General features: G+C 38.1%; 2 protein-coding genes across 9 annotated transcripts in view; one reads left to right on the forward strand and one right to left on the reverse strand.

Annotated features, from left to right (window-relative positions):
- The window catches only part of PTGER3 (prostaglandin E receptor 3), a 189,284-nt gene that overhangs the window by 141,653 nt on the left and 23,976 nt on the right, over positions 1–23,655 (forward strand).
- On the reverse strand, positions 957–22,850 carry LOC138850631 (uncharacterized). 3 transcript variants are annotated; one of them, XR_011390662.2, is made up of 3 exons: positions 22,533–22,662; positions 22,213–22,374; positions 957–3,849 (listed from the first exon to the last, which is right to left on the reverse strand). XR_011390662.2 is itself a non-coding variant. In XM_070078262.2 (3 exons), exons 1-3 carry the CDS (start codon positions 22,717–22,719, stop codon positions 20,839–20,841), a joined length of 768 nt encoding a protein of 255 aa, XP_069934363.2. In that variant the 5' UTR covers positions 22,720–22,850; the 3' UTR covers positions 19,688–20,838. The 3 variants fall into 3 exon arrangements, 2 of the variants coding, with proteins under 2 accessions (XP_069934363.2, XP_069934361.2); XM_070078262.2 differs by lacking the exon at positions 957–3,849 and adding an exon at positions 19,688–21,257 and having other exon boundaries at positions 22,533–22,850; XM_070078260.2 differs by lacking the exon at positions 957–3,849 and adding an exon at positions 19,688–21,257 and having other exon boundaries at positions 22,515–22,850.

The raw sequence follows: 23,655 nt of genomic DNA on the forward strand, positions 1-23,655 counted from the left end.
CTCTCTCTTTCTGTAACTCTGCCTTTCAAATAAACAAATACATTTAAAAATATAATAAAAAGAACAGATTTCATGTAGTTCATAGATAGGATTCTAAGAATATAACACTTTTCTCCTGCCCTCCCTTTCTTGCTTGCTTTCTTTCATTCTCTCCTTTTTAATTTTTGCAATAACATATTTTAGTTTACTTTATAGTCACAAGCTTAATGCTCCACTAAATACAGAGTTCAGCAAATAAAAAGTAGAAAAACCACTGTTCAGTGGGAATATAGATAAGGATTATAAACGATAATCACACCCCAACATGTCAATTTCACTTGTATACATAAATTTTTCTGTACTCTGTATATTAGCTACCACAAATCAAAGAAAATATGTAATATTTGCCTTTCTGGGACTGGCTTGTTTCACTAAGCGTAATGGTATCTAGTTGCATCCATTTTGTTTTAAGACAGAATTTCATTCTTTCTTATGATTGAGTAGAATACTCAGAATACCATCATGTAAATATACCACGTTTTCTTTATCAAGTCATCAGTTGATGGACATCTTGGTTGATTTCATATCTTAGCCATTGGGAATTGAACTATAATAAACATGAGGCTACAGATAACATAACTCTTCCATATGCTGATTTCAGAATATTTGAATATATTCTCGAATGAGATGGCTTGGTTACATGGTAGATGTATCTTCAGATTTCTGAGGAATCTCCATACTGTCTTCCACATGGTTATACCAGTTTACATTCTCACTTACAGTGTATTAGGGTATGTTTTTCTTCACATTCTTTTTTTTTCTTTCAAACTTTTATTTAATGAATATAAATTTCCAAAGTACAGCTTATGGATTACAATGGCTTCCCCCCATAAAGTCCCTCCCACCCGCAACCCTCCCCTTTCCCACTCCTTCTCCCCTTCCATTCACATCAAGATTCATTTTCAATTCTCTTTATATACAGAAGATCAGTTTAGCATATATTAAGTAAATATTTCAACAGTTTGCTCCCACACAGAAATATAAAGTGAAAAATACTGTTTGAGTACTAGTTATAGGATTAAATTTCAATGTACAGCACACTAAGGCCAAAGATCCTACATGAGGAGTAAGTGCACAGTGACTCCTGTTGTTGACTTAACAAATTGACACTCTTGTTTATGGCCCCAGTAATCACCCTAGGCTCTTGTCATGAGCTGCCAAGGCTATGGAAGCCCCCTGAGTTCACTGACTCTGATCATATTTAGACAAGGTCATAGTCAAAGTGGAAGTTCTCTCCTCCCTTCAGAGAAAGGTACCTCCTTCCTTGATGACCCATTCTTTCCACTGGGATCTCACTCACAGAGATCTTTCATTTATGTTTTTTTTTTCTCCCCAGAGTGTCTTGGCTTTCCATGCCTGAAATACTCTCATGGGCTTTTCAGCCAGATCCGCATGCCTTAAGGGCTGATTATGAGGCCAGAGTGCTGTTTAGGACATCTGCCATTCTATGGGTCTGCTGTGTATCTCACTTCCCATGTTGGATCATTCTCTCCCTTTTTGATTCTATCAGCTAGTATTTGCAGACACTATTTTTGTTTATGTGATCCCTTTGGCTCTTAGTCCTATCATTATGATCAATTGTGAATAGAAATTGATCACTAGGACTGGTGAGATGGCATTGGTACATGAACCTTGATGGGATTGAATTGGAATCCCCTGGTATGTTTCTAACTTTACCGTTTGAGGTAAGTCAGCTTGAGCAGTCCCGTATTGCACATCTCTTCCCTCTCTTATTCCCAGTCTTATATTTAACAGCGATCACTTTTAAGTTAAGTTTCAGCACTTAAGAAGAATTGTGTATTGATTACAGTATTCAACCAAAGGTATTAAGTAGAACAAACAAAAAAAAATACTAAGAGGGATAACATATCAAGTTGCTCATCAACAGTCAGGGTGAGGGCTGATCAAGTCACCGTTTCTCATAGTGTTCATTTCACTTTAACAGGTTTCCTTTTTGGTGCTCAGTTAGTTGTCACCTATCAAGGAGAACAAGTGGTATTTGTCCCTTTGGGATTGGCTTATTACACTCAGCATAATGTTTTCCAAATTCCTAACAGGGATCACTTTTCAGTTAAAATTTAAACACCTAAGAATAATTGTGTGTTAATTACAGAGTTCAACCAACGGTACTAGAACAAAAAAAAAATTACCAAAATGGATAAAGTATTACATCGTACATCAACCGTCAGGACAAGAGCTGATCAAGTCACTGTTTCTCATAGTGTCCATTTCATTTCAACAAGTTTCCCCCTTGGTGCTCAGTTAGTAGTTGCCGATCAGGGAGAACATATGATATTTGTCCCTTTGGGACTGGCTCAATTCACTCAGCATGATGTTTTCCAAATTCCTCCATCTTGTTGCAAATGACCGGGTTTTGTTGTTTTTGACTGCTGTATAGTATTCTACAGAGTACATGTCCCATAATTTCTTTATCCAGTCTACTGTTGATGGGCATTTGGGTTGGTTCCAGGTCTTAGCTATTGTGAATTGAGCTGCAATAAACATTAAGGTGCAGACAGCTTGTTTGTTTGCCAATTTAATTTCCTTTGGGTAAATTCCAAGGAGTGGGATGGCTGGGTTATATGGTAGGGTTATCTTCAGGTTTCTGAGGAATCTCCAGACTGACTTCCATAGTGGCTTAACCAGTTTGTATTCCCACCAACAGTGGGTTAGTGTCCCTTTTTCTCCACATCCTCTCCAGCATCTGTTGTTGGTAGATTTCTGAATGCGAGCCATTCTAACCGGGGTGAGGTGAAACCTCATTGTGGTTTTGATTTGCATTTCCCTGATTGCTAGTGATCTTGAACATTTTTTCATGTGCCTGTTGGCCATTTGGATTTCCTCTTTTGAAAAATGTCTATTGAGGTCCTTGGCCCATCTCTTAAGTGGGTTGTTTGTTTTGTTTTTGTGGAGTTTCTTGATCTCTTTGTAGATTCTGGTTATTAACCCTTTATCTGTTGCATAGTTTGCAAATATTTTTTCCCATTCTATTGGTTTTCTTTTCACTCTCCTGACTGTTTCTTTTGCAGTACAGAAACTTCTCAATTTGATGCAATCCCAATAGTTGATTTTGGCTCTGACTGCCTGTGCTTCTGGGTTCTTTTCCAAGAAGTCATTGCCGGTACCTATATCTTTCAGGGTTTTTCCAATGCTCTCTAATAATTTGATGGTGTCAGGTCATAGATTTAAGTCTTTAATCCATGTTGAGTGAATTTTTGTGTAAGGTGAAAGGTGGGGGTCTTGCTTCATGATTCTGCACGTGGAAATCCAATTTTCCCAGCACCATTTATTGAACAGACTGTCCTTACTCCAGGGATTGGTTTTGGATCCGTGATCAAATATGAGTTGGCTGTAGATGTTTGGATTGATTTCTGGTGTTTCAATTCTGTTCCATTGGTCTATCCATCTGTTTCTGTACCAGTACCATGCTGTTTTGATTACAACACCCTGTAGTATGTCCTGAAATCTGGTATTGTGATGCCTCCAGCTTTGTTTTTGTTGTACAAGATTGCTTTAGCTATTCGAGGTCTCCTGTGTCTCCATATGAATTTCAGCATCATTTTTTCCAGATCTGAGAAAATAAATACATTGGCTGGAGGCAGGGAGGACCAGAAGAAGTGAGATTCTGAAAGGGAGACATTTCATGTGATATAATGGTGTATACCTAATTTGTGGTTAGTCCAAGCAAGCAGTTTCATATACAGGAGACAGCAGAACGGTGGGAGTTGTAAATACATGAAGTCAAGCTGCTGGATTCATCAGCTGTGGATTGATGGCTAGGTTCAGTTATTTGAGACCAAGTGTTCTCATCTATAAAATGAGGGTAGAGGTCTTTTTAAAAAATCATTTTTATTATTAATATAAAGAGAACAGATTTCATAAATTTCATAGATAAAATTCTACGAACATGATGATGCTTCACAGACTTAAGGCACAACGAAATATAGTGTTTATCAAATAAAAAAGTAGAAAAACTACTGTTCCACAGGAATGCAAATTATATAAACAACAATAAAATCCTAAGATGTCAACTTCACACTCATATATTCAGATTTTTTGTACACACCAGAAAAACCATATGATAGCTGTCTATTTTTGGTCTGGCTTATTTCACTAAGTATAATGATCTCCAATTGAATACATTTTGTTGCAAAAGACAAGATTTCATTCTTTTTTATGGATGAGTAGTATTCCATCATGTATATATACCACATTTTGTTTATCCAGTCATCAATTGAGTTATTTAACGAAATGATCTGTATTTTACCATATACTTCCTCTGCATCTATTGAGATAATCATGATTTTTATTCTTCAGTTTGTTAAAGTGATGTATAAGTTTTATTGACTAGGTATATTGAACTATCTCTGATCACTAAGATAAATCCCACTTGGTCCAGGTGGGTAATCTTTTTTGATGTGTTGTTGGATTTGATTAGCTAGTATTTTGTTGAGAATTTTTGCTTCTGTTTTCATTAGGGATATTGGTCTATAATTCTCTTTCTTTGTTGTATCTTTTCCTGGTTTGGGAATTAAGGTATTGCTGGCATCTGATTTTATTAAATTGGGTCTCTCCTCTATTTTTTGGTTAATTAGGCCAATGGTTTATCAATTTTGAAATTCTTTTCAAAAACTCAGCTGTTCATTTCACTGACCTTTGAATTTTTTATTCTAGTTTTGTTTATTTCTTTTCTAATTTTTATTATTTCTTTTCTCCTAACAATTTGGGGTTTAATTTATTCTTATTTCTCCAGGTATTTGAGATGCATTGTTAGATCATTTATTTGATACCTTTCCAATTTCTTGATGTAGGCACTGATTGCTATAAACTTTCCTCTTAATACTGCTTTTGCTGTATCCCATATTTTAATATGCTGCATTAGCATCTTCATTCCTTTCTAGGAATATTTTTATTTCCTTTTGAATTTCTTCTATGAACCACTGCTCATTCAGGAGCATGGTATTCAGTCTCTATATGTCTGTATATTTTCTAATGTTATTAATTTCCATCTTCATTCCCTTGTTGTCAGAAAAGACACATGGTATGATTTCAGTTTTTTGAATTTCTGAGACTTGTTTTGTGGCCTATAATATGGTTTTTGTAGAGAAACTTGCATGCATAGATGAAAAGAATGTTTATTATTGAGCTGTGGAATGAAATTTTCTGTACATTTGAATTAAATCCATTTGGTCAATAGTGTAGATTAGCTGTGTTGTTTCTGTTGATTTTCTGTCTAGGTGATCTGTCTGTTGTTGAAAGTGGATGTCTAAGTTCCCCACTATGATTGTATTAGAGCATATGTCTCCATTTAGATGCATTAATATTTGTTTTAAATAGCCAAGTGTGCTACCATTGAGTGCATATACATTTACAATAGTCACATCTTCCTGTTGAATTGATACCTTAGGCATAACATAATGACGTCTCTTTTAACAATTTCTATCTGGAAGTCTATTTTGTCTGATATTGGAATGGATATTACTGCTCACCTTTGATTTCTATTTTCATTGTATATGATTTTCTATCCTTTCACTTTGGGTCTGTGTGCATCTTTGTTTGTGAGGTGTGTTTTTTGTAGTCAGCATATAGATGGGCTTGGTTTTTTAATCCATTCATGCTGTCTGTATCTTTTAATTGAAGAATTTAATCCATTTACATTCAAGTAGTGGCTTGGTATTGCTGTTTTTCTGTAAATATTTCTATTATTTGTTTTTGCTCTCCGTTGTACTTTTGTTAGAAGGTTTTCTGTCTTTGTATTCTTTCATAATGCTGATGATCTTTCTCTGTTTTTGTGTAGCACTTCTTTAAGTACTATTTGTAAGGCTGGCTAGGTGGTGGTAATTTCTTTCAATTTTTTTTGTAATGTCTTTAATTCACCTCTATAAATGAAAGCTTCACCTGGTACAGCACTTTGGATTAACAGGTTTTTTTTTCTTTTAGGATATGTCCTATATATATTGCTGCATTCTCTACTAGTCTATCGGGTTTCTGATGAGAGATCTGCTGTCAATCTAATTGGAGATTCTTTAAAGGAAATCAGGTGTTTACCTCTTGCACATTTAATTATCTTTTCTTTATGTTTTACTTTTGAAAGTTTGACTATAGTATGTTGTGATGAAGATCTTTTGTGATCATGTCTATAAGGGGTTCTATGCTCTTCCTATACTTATATATCTGTATCTTTTTCCAAATTAAGGAAGTTTTCTGGAGTTGGGCTAGGTGATTTCTCAAAGACCCAGCTACACGCCACACCCTTTTCAGCTACCCAACCTATGCATAAGTCACACTGTCACAGGATTCCCACAATCACAGGGTGCAGAGCTTCCACTGTCACAGTGTGCAGTGGCTCTGCTTTCTGCCTTGCAAGTCTTCCCTTCCACAGTGCCAGCCATCTGCTGAACTCACATGAATATGGCACTTTAGTGGGGAGTGGGGGAGAGAAAGAAGACAATGTTCTCTCTCTTCTGTGAGTTAAGGGAGAGTTAAGTATCCCCCTGTCAGTTCTCCAGGCTGGGCTCAATATCATCATGGATTGTGGCATTCTCCCTCAGTCAAAATCCAACAGTAGCCTGTGGGCCACAGCAGCCCACTTGTTTTGTCCTGAGAAGACAGAGCTTCTCCACCAATGGCCACTGAGCCCTTTGGTGAGGGGAGGGGAGAAATGAAATGCACCCTCTCTTCACATAGCTAAGTGGGTGCCCTAACCCTGCCAGCTCTACTTTCAGATTCTAAGTCAGTGGGGACTATGGGGTTCTCCCTCAGACAATACCACCTGTGGCATGTAGGCTGCTAGAGGCTCCTCTTACCCGGCTCTGAGATGATCATGTCTCCACCAACCACCAATCTTGAGAGTCACTGGTAGTATCTTTCCAGCTGCTGCATGTTTGTACAACCTCTGCTGCTCCACAGAGACTTGAAGGCTTCCATCCTGTAGGCTTTCTGCTGCAAATTTTTCTCCAACTGTCTCATGAGAACTGAGTATGCTCCTTGTTCTTTCAGTATCCTCCTGTGATTGAAATCACTATATTGTTTCCCTAGTTGCCTTCTTGTATCTTCAATCAGTAGAGATCCTTAACACATAGTGGTGCCTATAATTATCAGGTTATTTCATCACAGTCTAATACATGGCAGTGATTGATGTTCCCATGTCTCCTTTTTTTTACTATTCACTGAATAAATTTATGAATGAATAAAAAACTGAATGAATTCCCACTTGGATTTTCTTTGAGCTAAATAACTCTTCAAATCTACTCAAGCAATGTTGTGACACTCACCAAAGCACTCAAGCACCCTCTGATAACATAGGCCTCACTTTCCCTAATCTCTTCTTAAGTAGCTTGTTTAGGAGGAGAAAGGAAAGGAGAATGAGTTCCTAAGATCAGTGAAAAGTGAAGTCATTCCCAGACCTCAGGCACCTGTATCTAAGCTTCTGAGATACACTCTCCCTTTTCAGATTGATAAGCAGAGAAGTTCTCTGATCCTTGCATTCTGTACCAGTAGAGTCAGAAATTTTACTCCTATGCACACTCCAGGGGGAAGAAATCCAGCATCCATATTTAGAGCTCCAAATCCTACAGTGATATTTTCTTGGACTTGGCTGTTAAATAGCTGATAGTTGCTCTTGTTTATCCTCTGCCATCTTAAGGAGAATCTGGAAGACTCCAACCCTGGAGGAATCCCAATGACTAATCAGAAAACTTGGAAAAGAAGCTTCACAGTTTGAAATATCATAAAATCTCAGACATTGGATTGGACTTTAAGGTCATTCCTTTAAAGGGTACCCAGACTTTGGGATTTCAAGGATTGTAATATTTCTAAAAGCAAAAAAAAAATAAAATAAAAAAATAAAAACAAAAGTAGGGACTTGATGTAAGGAGAATGTGGCTTCCTAGGGCTGCTCAGAACAAATTGCCGCTAACTAGGAGACTTACAGAACTGAGTAACTTTATGGTACTGGAGGCTGTAAGTCTGAGTTCAAGGTTTCAGCATGGTTGGTCCCTTCCGAGGGCTATTAGAACCTTCTCTCTCACACACACCTTCTGTTGGTTTCTGGCCTTCTTGGGCATTCCTTGGACTGTAGATGCCATGCCCCCTGTGTCTTTATATCATCTTCCCTTTTGTACGTGTCTGTTTCTATGTCCAACCTTCCTCCCCCATCCCCTTTTTTATAAGGACTCAGTCTTGGATTAGGTCCCACCCTAATGACCTCATTTTAACTTGACCATCTGCAAAGACTGTATTTCCAAATAAGGTCACATTCACAGGTACTAGGGATGAGGACTTCAGCATCATTGGGGTGGACACTGTTCAACCCACAATGTGGCTCACTTATGATTTAGTTATATAAAGATATTACAAGAAGAAAAACCTGCATCTTGCTGTATTTATCAATACAAAAAGGAGATATTTTAACTCTCAAAGTTTTACAAATTTTATTTGATTACAGAGGGCAGACTTTTTCAGAAAAAGCTGCTGGAACCTAACACCAAACATCCTGCACCCATGCACTGTGCTGCTCTTAACTCCTTAAGCTTATGCTAGGTTGTCAAGATATTGGCAGCATCTGGGGAAAGCTTTTCTTTGGTTCCCTTGGCCTAGTACAACTGTTTATTCACTGCTTAAACCTCTTCTGCAACCACCCTAGTCTTTATTTTGTAACTATGCTTATTGTTAAATGGTAACAGAGCCAAAAATAAGAGGTTATCCTGCCTACCTGGTATTGCACTTCTGTCCTTGATGTTATGTTGGTACTTGCCCCTTTCCTGTCCTCTTTATTTTCTTCTGCAAGTATGCTAGGGCCTGTTTCTGTGAAACAGAAATTTGTTTTGTGAAATCTGACTGCTCAGACTGAGCCAAGCATTCTATAACATCTTTGCAACATTTGGAATCCAGATTTCAGCTCTGCATCTGCCTGCCTGGTTTCCAAATGATTATTTAATCAGCCCCTACATTGGGTTTTACATGATGATTCTGTTGTTGTGTAGAAGGAAGAGTATCTGCTGTTCAAAAACAGTAAGTGACCACAGCAATCACTTGAATTCTGGGGCCACTCTTCTCTTATGTGGGGTCAGAGATAAATTTACTCAAGCCTGTAGCCAAGTAAACACATTCACCTTGGATTGTTTGAATTGCTATTCATGACCCACAACTAACTTTGACTTATGAATGTTGAGAGACTCAGAAAAACAGGGTGGGCCATCAAGTTTCAAAGAGTTCTGAGAAAGTAAGAAAAGAATAAGTAAAAATTGTAGCTTGCATATCATTTGTTCGTTTTTCCTACTTGCAGTTTTTTAAAAAAAATTTACATATTACTAGTACTTTAGGAGTATTCAGTACTGAGGTGTCAAGACAAAACCTTTGATAGAAACCAAGGGAGCATTATTACTACTTCACACTGGGTGAAAAGATTGGATTTTGATATCAGATCTAGGGGTTTTGAATCCTGCGACTGCAATTCTGTAGTAGTGTGATTGAAGGCATAGTTCTTAAATTCTTTGAGTCAGTTTCATCAGCTATGAAATAGGATTACTGATACCTACTTGAGGCAGGTGTTTGCCATAATGCTTAGAATATATCTTGAGACACCCGCCTCCCATGTTGGAGTGCCTCTGTGAGTTCCAGCTCCACTTCCAATTTCAGCTTACTGCTAATTTGTACCCTGGGAGGGAGCAGATGATGACTCAAGTACTTGCATCCCTGCCACTCTTATGGGAGACCCTGATGGAGTTCTGGGCTTTTGGATTCAGCCTGGTCCAGCCTTGACTGTTGCAGGCATTTGGAGAGTAAGCCAGTGAATGAAATATCTTTCTTTCCCCTCACCCCCAATTTGTACCTTCCAAATAGATAAATAAAAAATACATATTAAAATAGCATCTAGTTGATAGCACTATTGTAAAGATTAAAAAATAGCTGACGATAGTGGTGGGACTGGAGGAGAACTTTTAAGAAGTAAACAGTAATCTAAGTAAACTTTTGCCTAAAGGTGAGGCTTAATTCAAATATCACAGGAATTATCATTTATGATGGCACTTCATTAAAAATATTTTAATTTTCTTCCATGAGTTGAGCAATTATGTAGAATACTATTTGCAAAAAAAAAGTATGCCTACAAAGCAATGCAAAGTGACTAGATATTCTGTGTTTCAGACAACCAAAGACTTCTGAAGTATATCAGGTACTTCAAGGTCATATGAGAAATTAGGAATTGAATGTGGTTTTCTGGCAGTGTTGGAGGCTCAAAATGTCATTTGGAAGTTAATAGAGCTAAATAGATGATTATCACAAAACTACATAAAAAATTCAATTTATCAAGTCCTTCAAAAGGTTATTTTCCATTCTGACCAAAAGCAAGATGTGCTTCTTGGCATTTATAATTTCATTTCTAAATAAAGCAATATGTGCATCAATTTTGCTGTTACATGTGGATTTTTTTTTACTTTATGAATAAAATTGTTATATTTAAGAAAATGTTAGATGGGATTTGGAGGATGTGGAAGACATGGTTAAAATATCAGGGAAGCTACCAACAAATGAACTTTTTCTGTTGCTTTAATCCTAGCAGCAAATGTACATTGACAGGAACATCTGGAGAATTTCATCTTGGCAGAAGTTTTCAAAGGCATTTTTTCTGACTTACTTTAACATTTTGTATAATAAAATTTTGACTTATTGTAACATTTTGTATAATAAAATCGTATCCATCCAGGGGAAAGTCCTGACTAATCAGAACTTAGTCATGTAAAAGGCATTTCACATTTCTGCATGAACACTAACATAAACTTAGGAAACTAGGTTTTAATTAAAATAAAGGTTTTTCTCTTGGTCTTGTCACCTGCTGGATAAAGTATTGGGAAAAGATGTGTGTACAGCAGAGCAACCAAGATCCTCCACTACAAATCCCAGCACACTGGCCTTGTCCTGTGCTGAAGTAACACACAGAGTTCTAGGAGAAAGACAGCAGACTGCCTAGAATCAAATCACTGCACTGCCACTTACTCAGCTGCATGACAAATGTCTTAGCCTCCCTGTGCCTCACTTTCCTCCTCTGTACCATGCAGATATGAATATCTATCCCCTGTGGATTCATATGACAATACGCAATATGACTAATATGCAATGCACCCGACATATGTTGTATAAAACACCAGTTCCCTGAGGGGGTTGATGTTATGGTGCAGCAGGTTAAGATGTCATCTCTGACCCCACTGTCCCTTACGGTTGTCAGTTCAAGCCCCAGCTGCTCCACTTACAGTCCAGCTCCCTGCTTATGTATCGGAAAAGCAGCAGAAAATGGCCCCAAGTGGGAGACCTGGATGGAATTCCAGGCTCAGCTGATGCGGCCATTTGGAGAGTGAACCAGTAGATGGAAGATTCTCTCCCTCTTTGTCTTTTGAGTAAATAAATAAACTTTAAAAATATCTATTAAAAAGAGGGGGTGCTGGCATTGTGGCGTAGCAGGTTAAGCAGCTGTCTGCAATGCTTGCATCCCATAAGGGCACCAACTCAAGATTCAGCTGCTCTACTTCCCATCCAGCTCCTTGCTAAAGGCTTCCACCTAGCCCAGTCCCAGGCATTGTGGCCACTTGGATAGTGAACTGACAGATGGAAGATCTCTCTATCTCTGTCTCTGTCTCTCTGTTTGTTTTTTCTACTCTCTAAGCAACTCTTTCAAATAAACAAATAAATCTTTAAAAACTAAGTTGTACATGCACATAAAGGCTAAAGACACACAACCATTTTCCTCCATGTTCTTCTCATTTGATATTGATCATACCCCGTGCCAGCTGTTAAATAAATGTCAGCAGATGGCAGTCATAAAGTAGTGCCAGGCACTATGCTGGACACTTCGAATGCATTATCTTGTTTAAATCTCAGAACCAATCTGTGAAATGGAGTTCTTATCAACATATGACAGAGAAGGAAACACAGGCTCAGAGAAATTAATATGCCCCAAAGCAACAGCTAATAAGTGACAGCATTAGGAATGAAATGTAGATCAGTCATCCTCTAAATCTTATTTCCCCAGAAACTGTTTTACCACATTACTCCTCAGTATTTGACACTAAAGAGGACACAATAGATGCCTCACATATGTTGTCAGAGATGATTGTAAAAAAATAAACTGTTGGTCTCGGAAGCCCCTTAAACATTGACATATACCTGTTGTGCTCTTCTTCTCACTGAGGGAGATTTCATAGCAAGATTGTGCTTCCTTTTGACATTCCTGCTTTTAGTGATATCTCAAACTTCTTTTCCTAGGACTCACAGTACAGGTCTTTCAACCTGGTTCTCTGTATTATAGAAACCATATAGCACATTTATTAATATCTTTTGAGATCTCCTTTGATGATCTTAGGTTGACAACATTTTGTAATATTTCCTTCCTTCAGCTATGAGTAAGGCTGCAAGAAAGTTCATGCTATTTTTATAATGATTATTGTCAGAGAAAAAGAATGCTATGCAAGTCTGCAAACTCTAAAACAAACAGACTGCACCCTGGAGGGCGTCTTATCTAAAAGCACAATTGATTGTACTTCAGCACTGAATCTGCTTCTACCACCTTGGGCGATATAGTTAGCATTTGATATCCCTGTATTTTAAAACTGGAGAGGAATTTTACTTAATTGTTTGTTTCCAAGATTCACTTTATCTATTAGGGTGGGAAAGGGATCCTCTACAAAAAAGGGCAAGGAGTGAGGAACAAGCAGTTCCAAGAGTGTCAAGCCTTTAGGATTCATTGAACTGTTTCTGATCGCTTTATTAACATTCAGATCTGTAGATCTGAGAGTGGACCTTCAGTTTGTGGGTGCATGTGTTTATATAACATGAGAATTCAGAAAATACATTCCAAAGTCAAATAGAAGTAATTTGGAGTTACTGACCCTTAATTTTTACATTAAACAATCCCGAATTGGGTGCCTCTTGGGTGAATATGAGTCACTGCTTGCAAGAAGCCCCTGATCTACGGTCAGTGATGGTCAAAGGCACCATTTGTTACAATAGATTGGAGTTTCATGACAGTGGAAATGCCGATTGTACTTGAACTCCAAAGAAGTGTCACTTACTACAAACAGGTAGGAAATGTGTGGGGAGAAAGTAAAATTGGGTTTTGTGGAAGGTTAGAGGTAACTGCAGTAAATAAACATTCCAGTCAGGGTCACATGCAAATAGTTCTGGAGAAAGCAAGAGAATGTACCACATTAAGGTCCCAAAGGAACAACATAAAACACAGAAACTCCTGTGAAGTTTATTTGATGCCCTTGCAGGTAACTCTACAGGTGAAACCAGAGAGGAAAAACTAGAACTTCGTCTTGCAGGGCTTATTACGCCAAACTAAGAAGTATAGCCATTGTCCTAAGAGTTACTGAAGGGCTTTCAGTATGGACATGATAAAAACCAAGCTCTAAGAAGAAGAAAGGTCATAGTGGGCTTTAGTGAGAACAGGCTGTTACAGTTAGAAGAGATAGTGACTGTGGAAATGCATATTTAAGCACTAAAACTGATAAGGCAGAGTAACTGGCTACAATAAGACTAAAAGAACCTTGGCAGTTGAGTGGATGATAGACCATTTACTAAGATAAGTTGTACAAAAAGGAATTTGGAAATGTTCATAGTCAAGGTCAATTGTGGCATGTTAATGGACCAATATTTTGAGTTATAATTGTTTTTGTGTCTACTTTGATCATCATTCATTAGGTTAGGAGATGGACTTAGGGGATAATTTCAAATCTCAGGTCATTTAGTGTCTTTCTGATCTTAAGACCATTTAATCTCTACAAGCCTCAATGTTCTCATTGGTAAAATAATAAAAATATTTATGTCACAAGGTTGTCATCAGTAAGGTTTAAGAGATAAAATCCACATGCAGTCCTGATGCTGTTTCTGTTGTGGCTGCTACCAGCTGAACGCTCACTGAGTACAAGCTCTACTTTTCCTTTGCAACATTTCCCCAGAGGCCTCATAGTGGTCTGTACACACTGGACTATCAAGGAATAATTGTTGAAGTGAGCTGAACTGAAATGGTACAGCAGGGAAACACCACAGGCTGTTTCTGAGAGAGTTGAAGCATGTGTACCTGTTTAGTGTACAACTTCAGTTAAAGAAGTCACACGGAAAAGATCAAGAGCCGCATTTGGGGTTGAAGGGATGGAAAAGAGTGACTACAGTGATTAAGTAAAATGGGGAAATCATTTCTAATGGCAAAGAAAGCAAACCCATTCTAAGGAAGAGGTCTTCACAGCCTCTTTAGGTTTTTAAAAGGAAATTAGTGATCCAACAGGTTTCCTTCTAAGCTTAAGGTTTGACAAAGGCATGTAACAGAAATGATCTTACATATCTAGGCAAGAAGACAACTACAGGGTGTAAGTCATATGAAAAGAATGAAGCCCTAGCTTAGAATAGAAATCTACCCCAAGCACTGATAGATCTTCCATCTGCCATTGTGGCATTTATTTTATTTTTCTTTTGATCACTTAATTTCCTCTGAATATGAGCCATGTTACATGTAAAGATATAATTTCTTAGCCGGCGCCACGGCTCACTAGGCTAATCCTCCGCCTAGCGGCGCCGGCACACCGGGTTCTAGTCCTGGTCGGGGTGCCGATTCTGTCCCGGTTGCCCCTCTTCCAGGCCAGCCCTCTGCTGTGGCCAGGGAGTGCAGTGGAGGATGGCCCAGGTGCTTGGGCCCTGCACCCCATGGGAGACCAGGAAAAGCACCTGGCTCCTGGCTCCTGCCATCGGATCAGCGCGGTGCGCCGGCCGCAGCACGCCGGCTGCGGCGGCCATTGGAGGGTGAACCAACGGCAAAGGAAGACCTTTCTCTCTGTCTCTCTCTCTCACTGTCCACTCTGCCTGTCAAAAAAAAAAAAAAAAAAAAAAAAACAGATATAATTTCTTGAAAAGATTGCTTTTGCACTTTCAAAGTAAACCTGCTCAATGGGGTAAATAAAATAATTAAACCTCATTAATATAGCCTAAATAATTTAACAAGAGGACCACAAGCTTATGTGGAAATAGTTCTGATGTACTGGCACTATTAGATTTGGGGGATTCATTTGACTGTCGATAAATGGAAATTTAGCAAATATCTAAGATAGGTGAGCAGCATGTAAAGATAAGCCATGGTGACATAAAACATTGAAAACTATTCTTTAATAGCAGGTAAATGCAGCAGCTCTCAAATATTTTATTTTCTAACCAGCCCACCATGCTCCTGAAGTGCACTTGGGCTCACTGTCTCAGAGCTACTGCAAATCACACATTCTGTACGTTATTCACAGAACAATGGTTCCAAATAGAGGAGAGGTAGGGTGAATCCTAATGGAAGAGAAATCTGTTTAATTTCCATAAGCCCATAAGTAATCAACAGTACATTCTGGTACATTCTGGGCCCTTCATTCTCTTTCTAACAGGAAAAAAAAATCCCCAAATAAGCATATCAAGGCCAAGTTTCTTACCAATGACCTCTTTTACAGTATTTCAGATGAATACTCAAACCTGAGGTGGAGTCAGAGAATGAGGAGGCATGGGTCAGAAAACACAGATGCTTTTATGCCTAGAGATCTGATGTGCAGCATGAGTTCTATAGGTCACAATTTTAGCCTGGAAATTTGCTGAGACAGTAGATTTTAGGGGAGCTTCACATACATGCACACAAAAGGTGGCTATGTGGCATGATAGATATGTTAATTCACTACAATGTAGTCATCATTTCTCTATGTATGTAAAAACCTCATGCTGTACACATTAAATTTATATAACAAAAAAGCCAAGGATACTGAAATGTAGGATGACCATAGATCCCTTTTTGTGTCCCTAACCCTTGCTGTGGTTCTCTGCAGGAGTCTACTAATTTTGTATTTCAAATGGTAGTTTCTCAGAGGCTTTGATCTCCCCAACTGCATAAAACATCATCTCCTTTGTGCCTGTTTATGACCAAAAGTCACCTCCTACAGCACAACCACCCCTGCTGCTTCTGCAACAAGGTTATCTGGGTCTCCTGGAAACACATCTTGGGGAAAGGCGAGGGAGTGCTCTCCACAGCACCTGGTGCAGTTCTGCTGACTTTCAAATCATCGACACTCACAGCTTGGCGTGCTCTGATGAACCCTCAGAGCCAGCAACATTGTGGTTGCCACATGATTTTCCAATCAGGATGAAACACATGGAACTGTCTTTTCTCATTCTTCTTTTGAGTTATTCATATAATTCTAAATAAACCTTATATTGAAACATAATTGAGGAAGGAAAATATTTCTCTACTTTCTCCTTTTGTTTACATACTGGTTTATAGTTCGTCTTTGAATATGAGTTTCAGAGCATTATGAAATAGCATAATCATCCAGCAAGAAAATGATATAAATATAATCATCATAGAAATAAAAGTATAAATCAGCCAGCACACAAACAGATTCTTTTTAAATTCTCTATCACAGAGAAGATATTAAGAATTTGGAAATTTAAATGTAGAGAGAAATTATTTAGGGACTTCACTGGAAAGTAAGTGTAGCCAAGGATAACATACCACATCTATCACATTAGAACCTAGAACAGAATCAAAGGAAGCTAACTTCAGTTATTCTCCAGGCCATCAGAAACATCAGGAACTATGGATTTAGACAACTGAGTCTTCCTCCTGTCTCTCTCTCTCACACACACACACACACAGGATGCTACCACTGAAAAATACACATACATTGAAGTTGAAAAACAGAAAAGAGCTATAATAATTAGAGTCAACTAAATACAAAATACTCAGCAAAAGAATATGGAGACCATAACCTGAAACTAAGGCCCATGCCAAGGCATTTGTAATAAGTGGCAAGAAAGAATATTTTCTTTGTTCCTCTTAAACTGTAGTATTCTGGGTAATTCTAATGGTAATGATAAAAGATGTGAAATATCATTTGAGTTCACATAGATGTCCTTTCCCCTCTCAGATAGTCTGTACTCCACACTATCGCTGGTTGGAGGGGCACTTAACAACATCTGTCACCCTTCTCTTTATGCCTACAAGAAAAATTGTAAATTTCTTTTCCAAGACTTCCAGATTCCTTATTATCTGCCCAAAATACTCTCCCAATTTCCTCTTCAGGATCTTCGTTCTTACATCCTCTATATTACACTTCTTCTTTGTTAATTTATTTTTTTTCTCCTAATTAAATGGGGTATTGAAGAACTTGAACTCTGGAGTTAGACAACTCTGCTTTCAAGGATCAGCATTGCTATTCACCAACAGTGTGATTTTGGCAAGTGGCTTCCTTCCTTCATTCATGAATCCAACATTATTTATTGAGCATATCTAGTGCATACCAGGCTCTGCACAGAGCATTGGGGATAGAGTGGAGATCAGTACAAAGTTCTTGTCCTCTTGAGACTATCTAGGACATTCAGATAGTCCAGGGTCTCTCTCTAGCTAGATCTCAGTGTAGGTTTAGCAAGACAATGCAGCTGCTGCTGCTTGTTTCTCTTAATGTCTCACCTGTTTAGGTCAGGCCCACCCAAGAAATTTTCCCTTTTTCTGAATTAATTATCTACTTATTTATATCACTATTTAAATATACATTTGCTTCTGTCATTTTTATCATTTTACATATTTATAGGTACAATGTGATAATTGAATGCATGTATACAACATATAATCATCAAATCAAGTTGATTAGTTTTTGAGGAATTTCCTTATTGTTCTTTGTAAAAGTTGTTCTAATTTACATTCCCACCAATAGTGTGTTAATGTTCCTATTTCTCCACATTGTTGCCAACTCTTGTTATTTTTTGAATTTTTGATAATAACTATTATAACTTAGGTGATATGAGATACTTCATTGTAATTTTTATTTTCATTTCCCTAAATCCTAATGCTCTTTGGAATTTATTTTATAAATTTGTTGTTCATTTGAGCTTGTCCATTTAAGAAGTATCTATTCATATCACTTGTCCATTTTTAAAATGTATTATTAATTTTTGAGTTATTGAGTTTATTTAAAGATGTATTTATTTATTTATTTATTTGCTTTATCAGAAACACAGAGCAAGTGAGAGAGAGAAAGAGAGAGAGAAAGAGAGAGAGAAAGAGAAAGAGAGAGAGAGAGAATTTTCCATATGCTGGTCCATTCCCCAAATGGCCATAGCAGCCAGGTGTGGACCAGGCTGAAATAGGAGCCAGGAACTTCATCTGGGTCTCCCACATGGATGGATGGTAGGGGCACAAGTATTTGAGCCATCATTTGCTGCTTTCATAGGCACATTAGCAGAGAGCTGGATCATAAGCAAGGCAGCTAGGGCTCCAATGAACACTCTAGAAATGAGATGCTGGCACCAGAAGTGGAGGCTTAAGCCCACACTGCCAACTCCTCTGCTGCTAAGTTTCATGAATTTCTTATATGTTCTGGATAGTAATCCTTTGAAAGATTAATAGCTAGCAAATATTTTCTTCTGTTGTGTCTTCTTTCTGTTGTTTCCTTTGCTGTGAAGATTTCTTAGTTAGATGAAATCCTACTTGTTTATTTTTGCTTTTTGCTTTAGAGGTCTTGTCCAAAGAATCCTTGTCAACACCAAAGTCTAGATGTATTTCTCAATGTTTTCTTCTGGCAGTTTCTTAGTTTTGGGACTTACATTTAGGCCTTTTATCCAGTTTCAGTTGCTTTTTATACTTGGTGAGATAGGAGTCCAGTTTCATTCTTCTGAATGTGGGTAATTTTCTCACCATCATTTACTGAAAAGACTTGTTTCTCCAAGGTATGTACTTAGCAGCTTTGTCAAAGTTCAGCTGGCTGTAGATTTATAGGTTTACTTCAAGACTTTTGTTCTGTTCCATTGGTTTATGTATCTGCTTTGTGCCAACATCATGCTGTTTTAATTACTACGGCTTTGTAGTTTACTTTAGATCTGGGCCTTGTAATGCCTCCTGTATTATTCTTTTGTTCAAGAGTAATTTATTGACAAATAAAAACCTAGTCCTATGATTTAAAATATTTCTTTTGATTATTTCAAATATCCTTTGTTCTTTCCTTCCACTCTTGTTCTTTGTGGTTTGGTGTTTATGTATAAAATCTGATTATTTTCTGTTTCCTCTCTTTATGTATCTGATCTTTTAGTGGGCTATATATCCTTTATGTGTTTCACAATGATACTTTTGCTTCTGGATGTGTGACTTCCTTAACCATCTTTATTTAAGGCTGGTTTGGTGGTGATGAAGTCCTTGTTTCTGCTTGTTTAGGAAGTCTTTAATTCTCCATCTATAAAGAGTAGCTTTGCTGGATATAGTATTCTTGGTTGACTTTGTTTTTCTTTCAATATATCATTCCATTTTCTCCTGGCCTGTAAGGCTCTTGGTGAATAATCTCCAGTTAGTCAGATGAGGGTTCCCTTAAATGTGTTTTGGGCATTTTTCTCCTACAGTTTTTAGAATTCTCTTTTTGTGTTGCATTTTTGAGATTCTGGCTATAACAATTGCATGTCTTGGTAAAGATCTTTTCTGGGCATGTCTGTTTAGTTCTACGGTCTTCTTGCACAAGTTATCAGATTCTCACCAAGATTAGGGAAGTTTACAGCTATTGTTTCATTAAGTAGATTTTCTATGCCTTTTGCCTTTTTCTTTTCCTTTTGGAATCCCCAATATTTAGCTAATTTTCTCAAAGGTCTCAGAGGCTTTCTTCTTTTTCATTATTATTATTATTATTATTTTATTTTATTCTTTATTCTTTTTTTCTCTAACTAGGATATTTTGTTAAGATCTGTCTTCATGTTCATAAATTCCTTCTTCTGCTTGATTTGGTCTGTTGTTGAGGCTTTTGATTGTATTTTTTACTCAACTTCCTGAGTCCATCATTTCTAAGATCACTATTTGGTTCTTTTTCAAAATCTTTACCTCCTCGATGAATTTCTCTTTCACGTATTCGTTTGAGTTCTCTAACAGTTATTTTTTGAGTCTGTTGCTAAAGAGTTATTTTGTTCCTTTGGAGGTATCATTCTAGCCTGTTGTTCCATACTTCTTTTTCCCCCTAGGTTGATATTTACACATCTGGCAGATCAGTTATCTACCACTTTTAAAGGGTGGCTTTTGTGCCAAAACATTGTTTCCTGAAGACATTTCTTCCATTGTCAGTTTGCCAAGTTTCTTTGTCTTTAGTTCCTGTTGGATCTGTTTTGTAGTCTCTCGATACCTTCCTGTGCTATAATTGATGAGAGTCCTGGCAGGAGTCTGGGGCACTTGTTCTCTGTATGAAAAAGTTCAGGTAGCCAGTCAGTAGCCTGCAGTGATAAGAGCAGTTCTGAGTTGCAGGAGCACAGCCTGCAGTACTGGTGGGGTTGTGTATGCTCTGGCAGTGGCCTGCAACAGCAAGGATAGAGCCAGGATCATGGGAGTGCACGTCTTCATTCTGGCAGGTTCTATGCGTCTCAGCAGCAGGCCGCAGGGGCAAGGCCAGGGCTGTAGGAGCACTGGGGCAGTCTTGGTGGCATGTACAGTCCTGATGTCAGTCTGTGGGCCTGAGGCCAGGATCACGAGAGCACTGGTCCTCACTACAGGAAGTTGGTGTGTTCTGGCAGTGGTGTTGGGAGGTGGAAGAGGGGCACTTGAGTTGTAAGAGCAACCATCAGCAGTCCTGGTGGGGATGTTCAGTTCCTAGTGGTGGCAAGCACTGCCCTGGGTGGTGGAGGGAGGAGAGTGTGGGAGAGGTTTAGCCCCAACTCTGTGAAGGCAACTGAGCCTGCTTCTAAGTTCCTGGGGCAGAATCTCCCTATCTGCTGCGCTCCCTGTCTGATGTAGTGCAGTGTGCTGGGTGTGCTGTGGTACCAGAGTCACAGCTCCACCGGCGCTACAGTCTTTGCTGGCTTGCTGGGTACAGACATGCAGGGCCTTCTGTCCCTTGGGGCAGTGTGGATTCCATCAGTGGTTCCTTTCTCAAGAGGGTCCCATTCTGCCACATCCTGTGCTCTGAGGGCTGAGGTAGAGGCCCTGCTCTCTGAAGGGGCTGCTCTCTGAAGCAGAGCTATTGTGCATTCCTCCAGACAGCGCTCCTTAAGCCTGTGAGCACTCTGCATTCCCCCGTAGCTAGCATTGTCAGTGATGGACACTGGAGACAGACCCAGTGAAGACGGCCTCTGACTGTGGGTCTGGGTTCTCAGTTGCCAGTGTGCTTTATGCTGCCAGCTCAGGTCTTTGTATCCTACAGTGCTCCTATAACTGCCTTGCTTGTTTCTTTTCCCTTGGGCATCACCTAAGAATAAAATTATTTGTTTTATTATTATTATGATTGTTCTCTGGAAGAGATGAATGTTGGACACCTCTAATCAGCCATTTTGGAGTCTCCAAATTTTCCCTCTTAACTAACTCAAAAAAAATCAATTGATTTTGATTGCATGTGAAAAAGACTTGATTGCATGTGGAAATTCCTTTTGCAATATAATGTGACAATCACTAGAAGGGTACCTCATTATATTCACAAGTTCATTCACATTCAAAAGGAGACAATTATACAGGATGTGTACATCAGATGGTTATTTTTTAATTATGTCTAATTTCTGAGGACTCTGACTCAGACATATAAGGCTCAGTATATCCCAACAGAACTGCAGTATTACTTAGGAAGATAAAATTATTAGGAATATTTTTTCTTAATTTTTAATGATGGAAAAATTTATTTTTGTGTATAGGGAATCAAAATATCAATCAGAACGCTAATGTGTATTCATGAAAATTTGTTCTTATTTTAATTGTTTATACTATTCAAGAGAATTTTATCTTTTACAAAAGTAGGTCAATTTTGTGATTGTAAGTTTAAATGAGTTTAGGCTTGTAATTTGAGATAAAAACCATATTTGGAATATTTAAGGAATCTAAGATTCATCAGGCATACAAATTTAATATATTAAATTTATGAAAATGAGTTAAGTTCTTTGGAAGTTTGCCAGACTACATGATTGATGTATTGATAAAGAAAGTAAACACCTATTCCATTAATAAATGTAGTAAATTACTCCATGGAGTTAAATTAAGTTATAAAGTCTTCATTCAAATTATTGAACAGCTTGCTACATTTATGAATGTATTAATAAGATTTTTAAAGTACCATACAAACAGAAAGAAGAAGTTTTTAAATAATTGTACCCAAAATTACCTTGGGTTTTTTTTCTAGGTATACAAATTGTCCTTCAGAACAAAACTGTACTCACATTTAACAAGTTTAGACGGTGCTGTATTGTATGATCTTTGTTGAATCACTGAACTTCTCTGTCTTTTCCGAATCTGAGAAATGGCTGTCATCACACCAACCAGGTAGCTGCGATGGGTGAATGCAATGTTTCCCATAAAGTACTTGGAGCTTGGTCCTTCTCCTAAACAGAAGAGCAGAGAATTAATTAGAATTCATCCATGGACCAAAGTTCTAAATTCAATCCCTCAAATTCACTGTTAGGTACAATTAATTTAGTACATTTCCAGAAACAAACAACGATTAGGAAAATAATTTAAATACCAAAGGCAGTACAGTAACCTGTCAAATCCCATGGGATATTAATTGCACCCTTCATATCTTCACTAGAAAGCGGCTGAAGGAAGGTAGTTTTAAAGCACTCTCCCATTTCAGTCCTTAAAATTTGAGGCACAAAAGGCAGGAAAGTCAGCATCAGGCTCCAAGGACTTTTTGCAATCAATATTTCTGTGCCAATATCTTTGGCCATGTGGCTGAAAGGGGGCTTAAGACACTAGGGGAAGGGAGAAGCTGAGTATTCCCACTAGGCTAATAGTCGCCTCATGAAATGTAGCTGTATTTGTAGCAGAATGAGCAGAGGAATGCAATCCTGTCTGGGCAGAGGGCAAAGAAAACCCAGGGGAGAGCTGACCCAATCACTCTGCATGATTTAGAAATGTATGATGATTAGTAGAGACCAATCCACTTTTCTCGAGTTCTTGTCTTTGGACACTGAAAATATTGTTTCAAAGAAAAAAATATAAAGTGAATTATTCTGAACAGTTATAAATATCCTTTAGTGTGTTTAATTCTTGGCAAAATGCAATGATTTTTTTTATGATACCTCTAGATAGGAACAAGCACATGTATAGAAAGGTTGTGTGTGTGTGTGTGTGTGTGTGTGTGTGTTGAGACAGACACACAGAATCTAGAGAGCTGGAAAGAAGAAATATAAGAATACACCCACACACAGATTATATCAGATTAATAATTACTTCTCAGAGAGTTATTATTAATAATTACTTCTCAGAGAGAAGTTCTGGGATGAGACCCAGACATAGAGAAAGCAAACAGGAAGACCCTGGGGAGATACATCCATCTATCTATCTAACATCACTCTCTCTCTCTCTCTCTCTCTCTATATATATATATATATATAAATTTTACATTGAAAATTATGTACATATAATTTCCAAGGACCCAAGAATCAGAGCCAAAGGGAGGGAAAAATGAGAAAGGAAGATAATACAGAGCAACATTCAATTTAATCAATATTTATTGACCACCCACAGGGAGCATGGCAACCTACTGGAAACTAAGTGGGAATAAATTCAATTTGCTCCTGCTCTGAGGGTGGAGAGCTGCCTGGGGCTGCGGAGGTGTGAGTGCAGGCAGATCCACACTGTGCTCGGAGCCCCCAGCACAC

The sequence above is a fragment of the Oryctolagus cuniculus genome, chromosome 7 (assembly GCF_051225735.1).
Source record: "Oryctolagus cuniculus isolate XC-2025 breed Fujian yellow rabbit chromosome 7, ASM5122573v1, whole genome shotgun sequence".
NCBI lineage: Eukaryota > Metazoa > Chordata > Mammalia > Lagomorpha > Leporidae > Oryctolagus > Oryctolagus cuniculus.

Coding starts and splice junctions, on each gene's coding strand:
- LOC138850631 (XM_070078260.2), bottom strand. CDS start 22,719: ATGGCCAAAGATATTGGCACAGAAATATTGATTGCAAAAAGTCCTTGG. Junction 22,375..22,514: donor AGGTTACTGTACTGCCTTTG/GTATTTAAATTA, acceptor TCTTCTGTTTAG/GAGAAGGACCAAGCTCCAAG. Junction 21,258..22,212: donor ACCGTCTAAACTTGTTAAAT/GTGAGTACAGTT, acceptor TTTTATTCTTAG/GTGATGCCCAAGGGAAAAGA.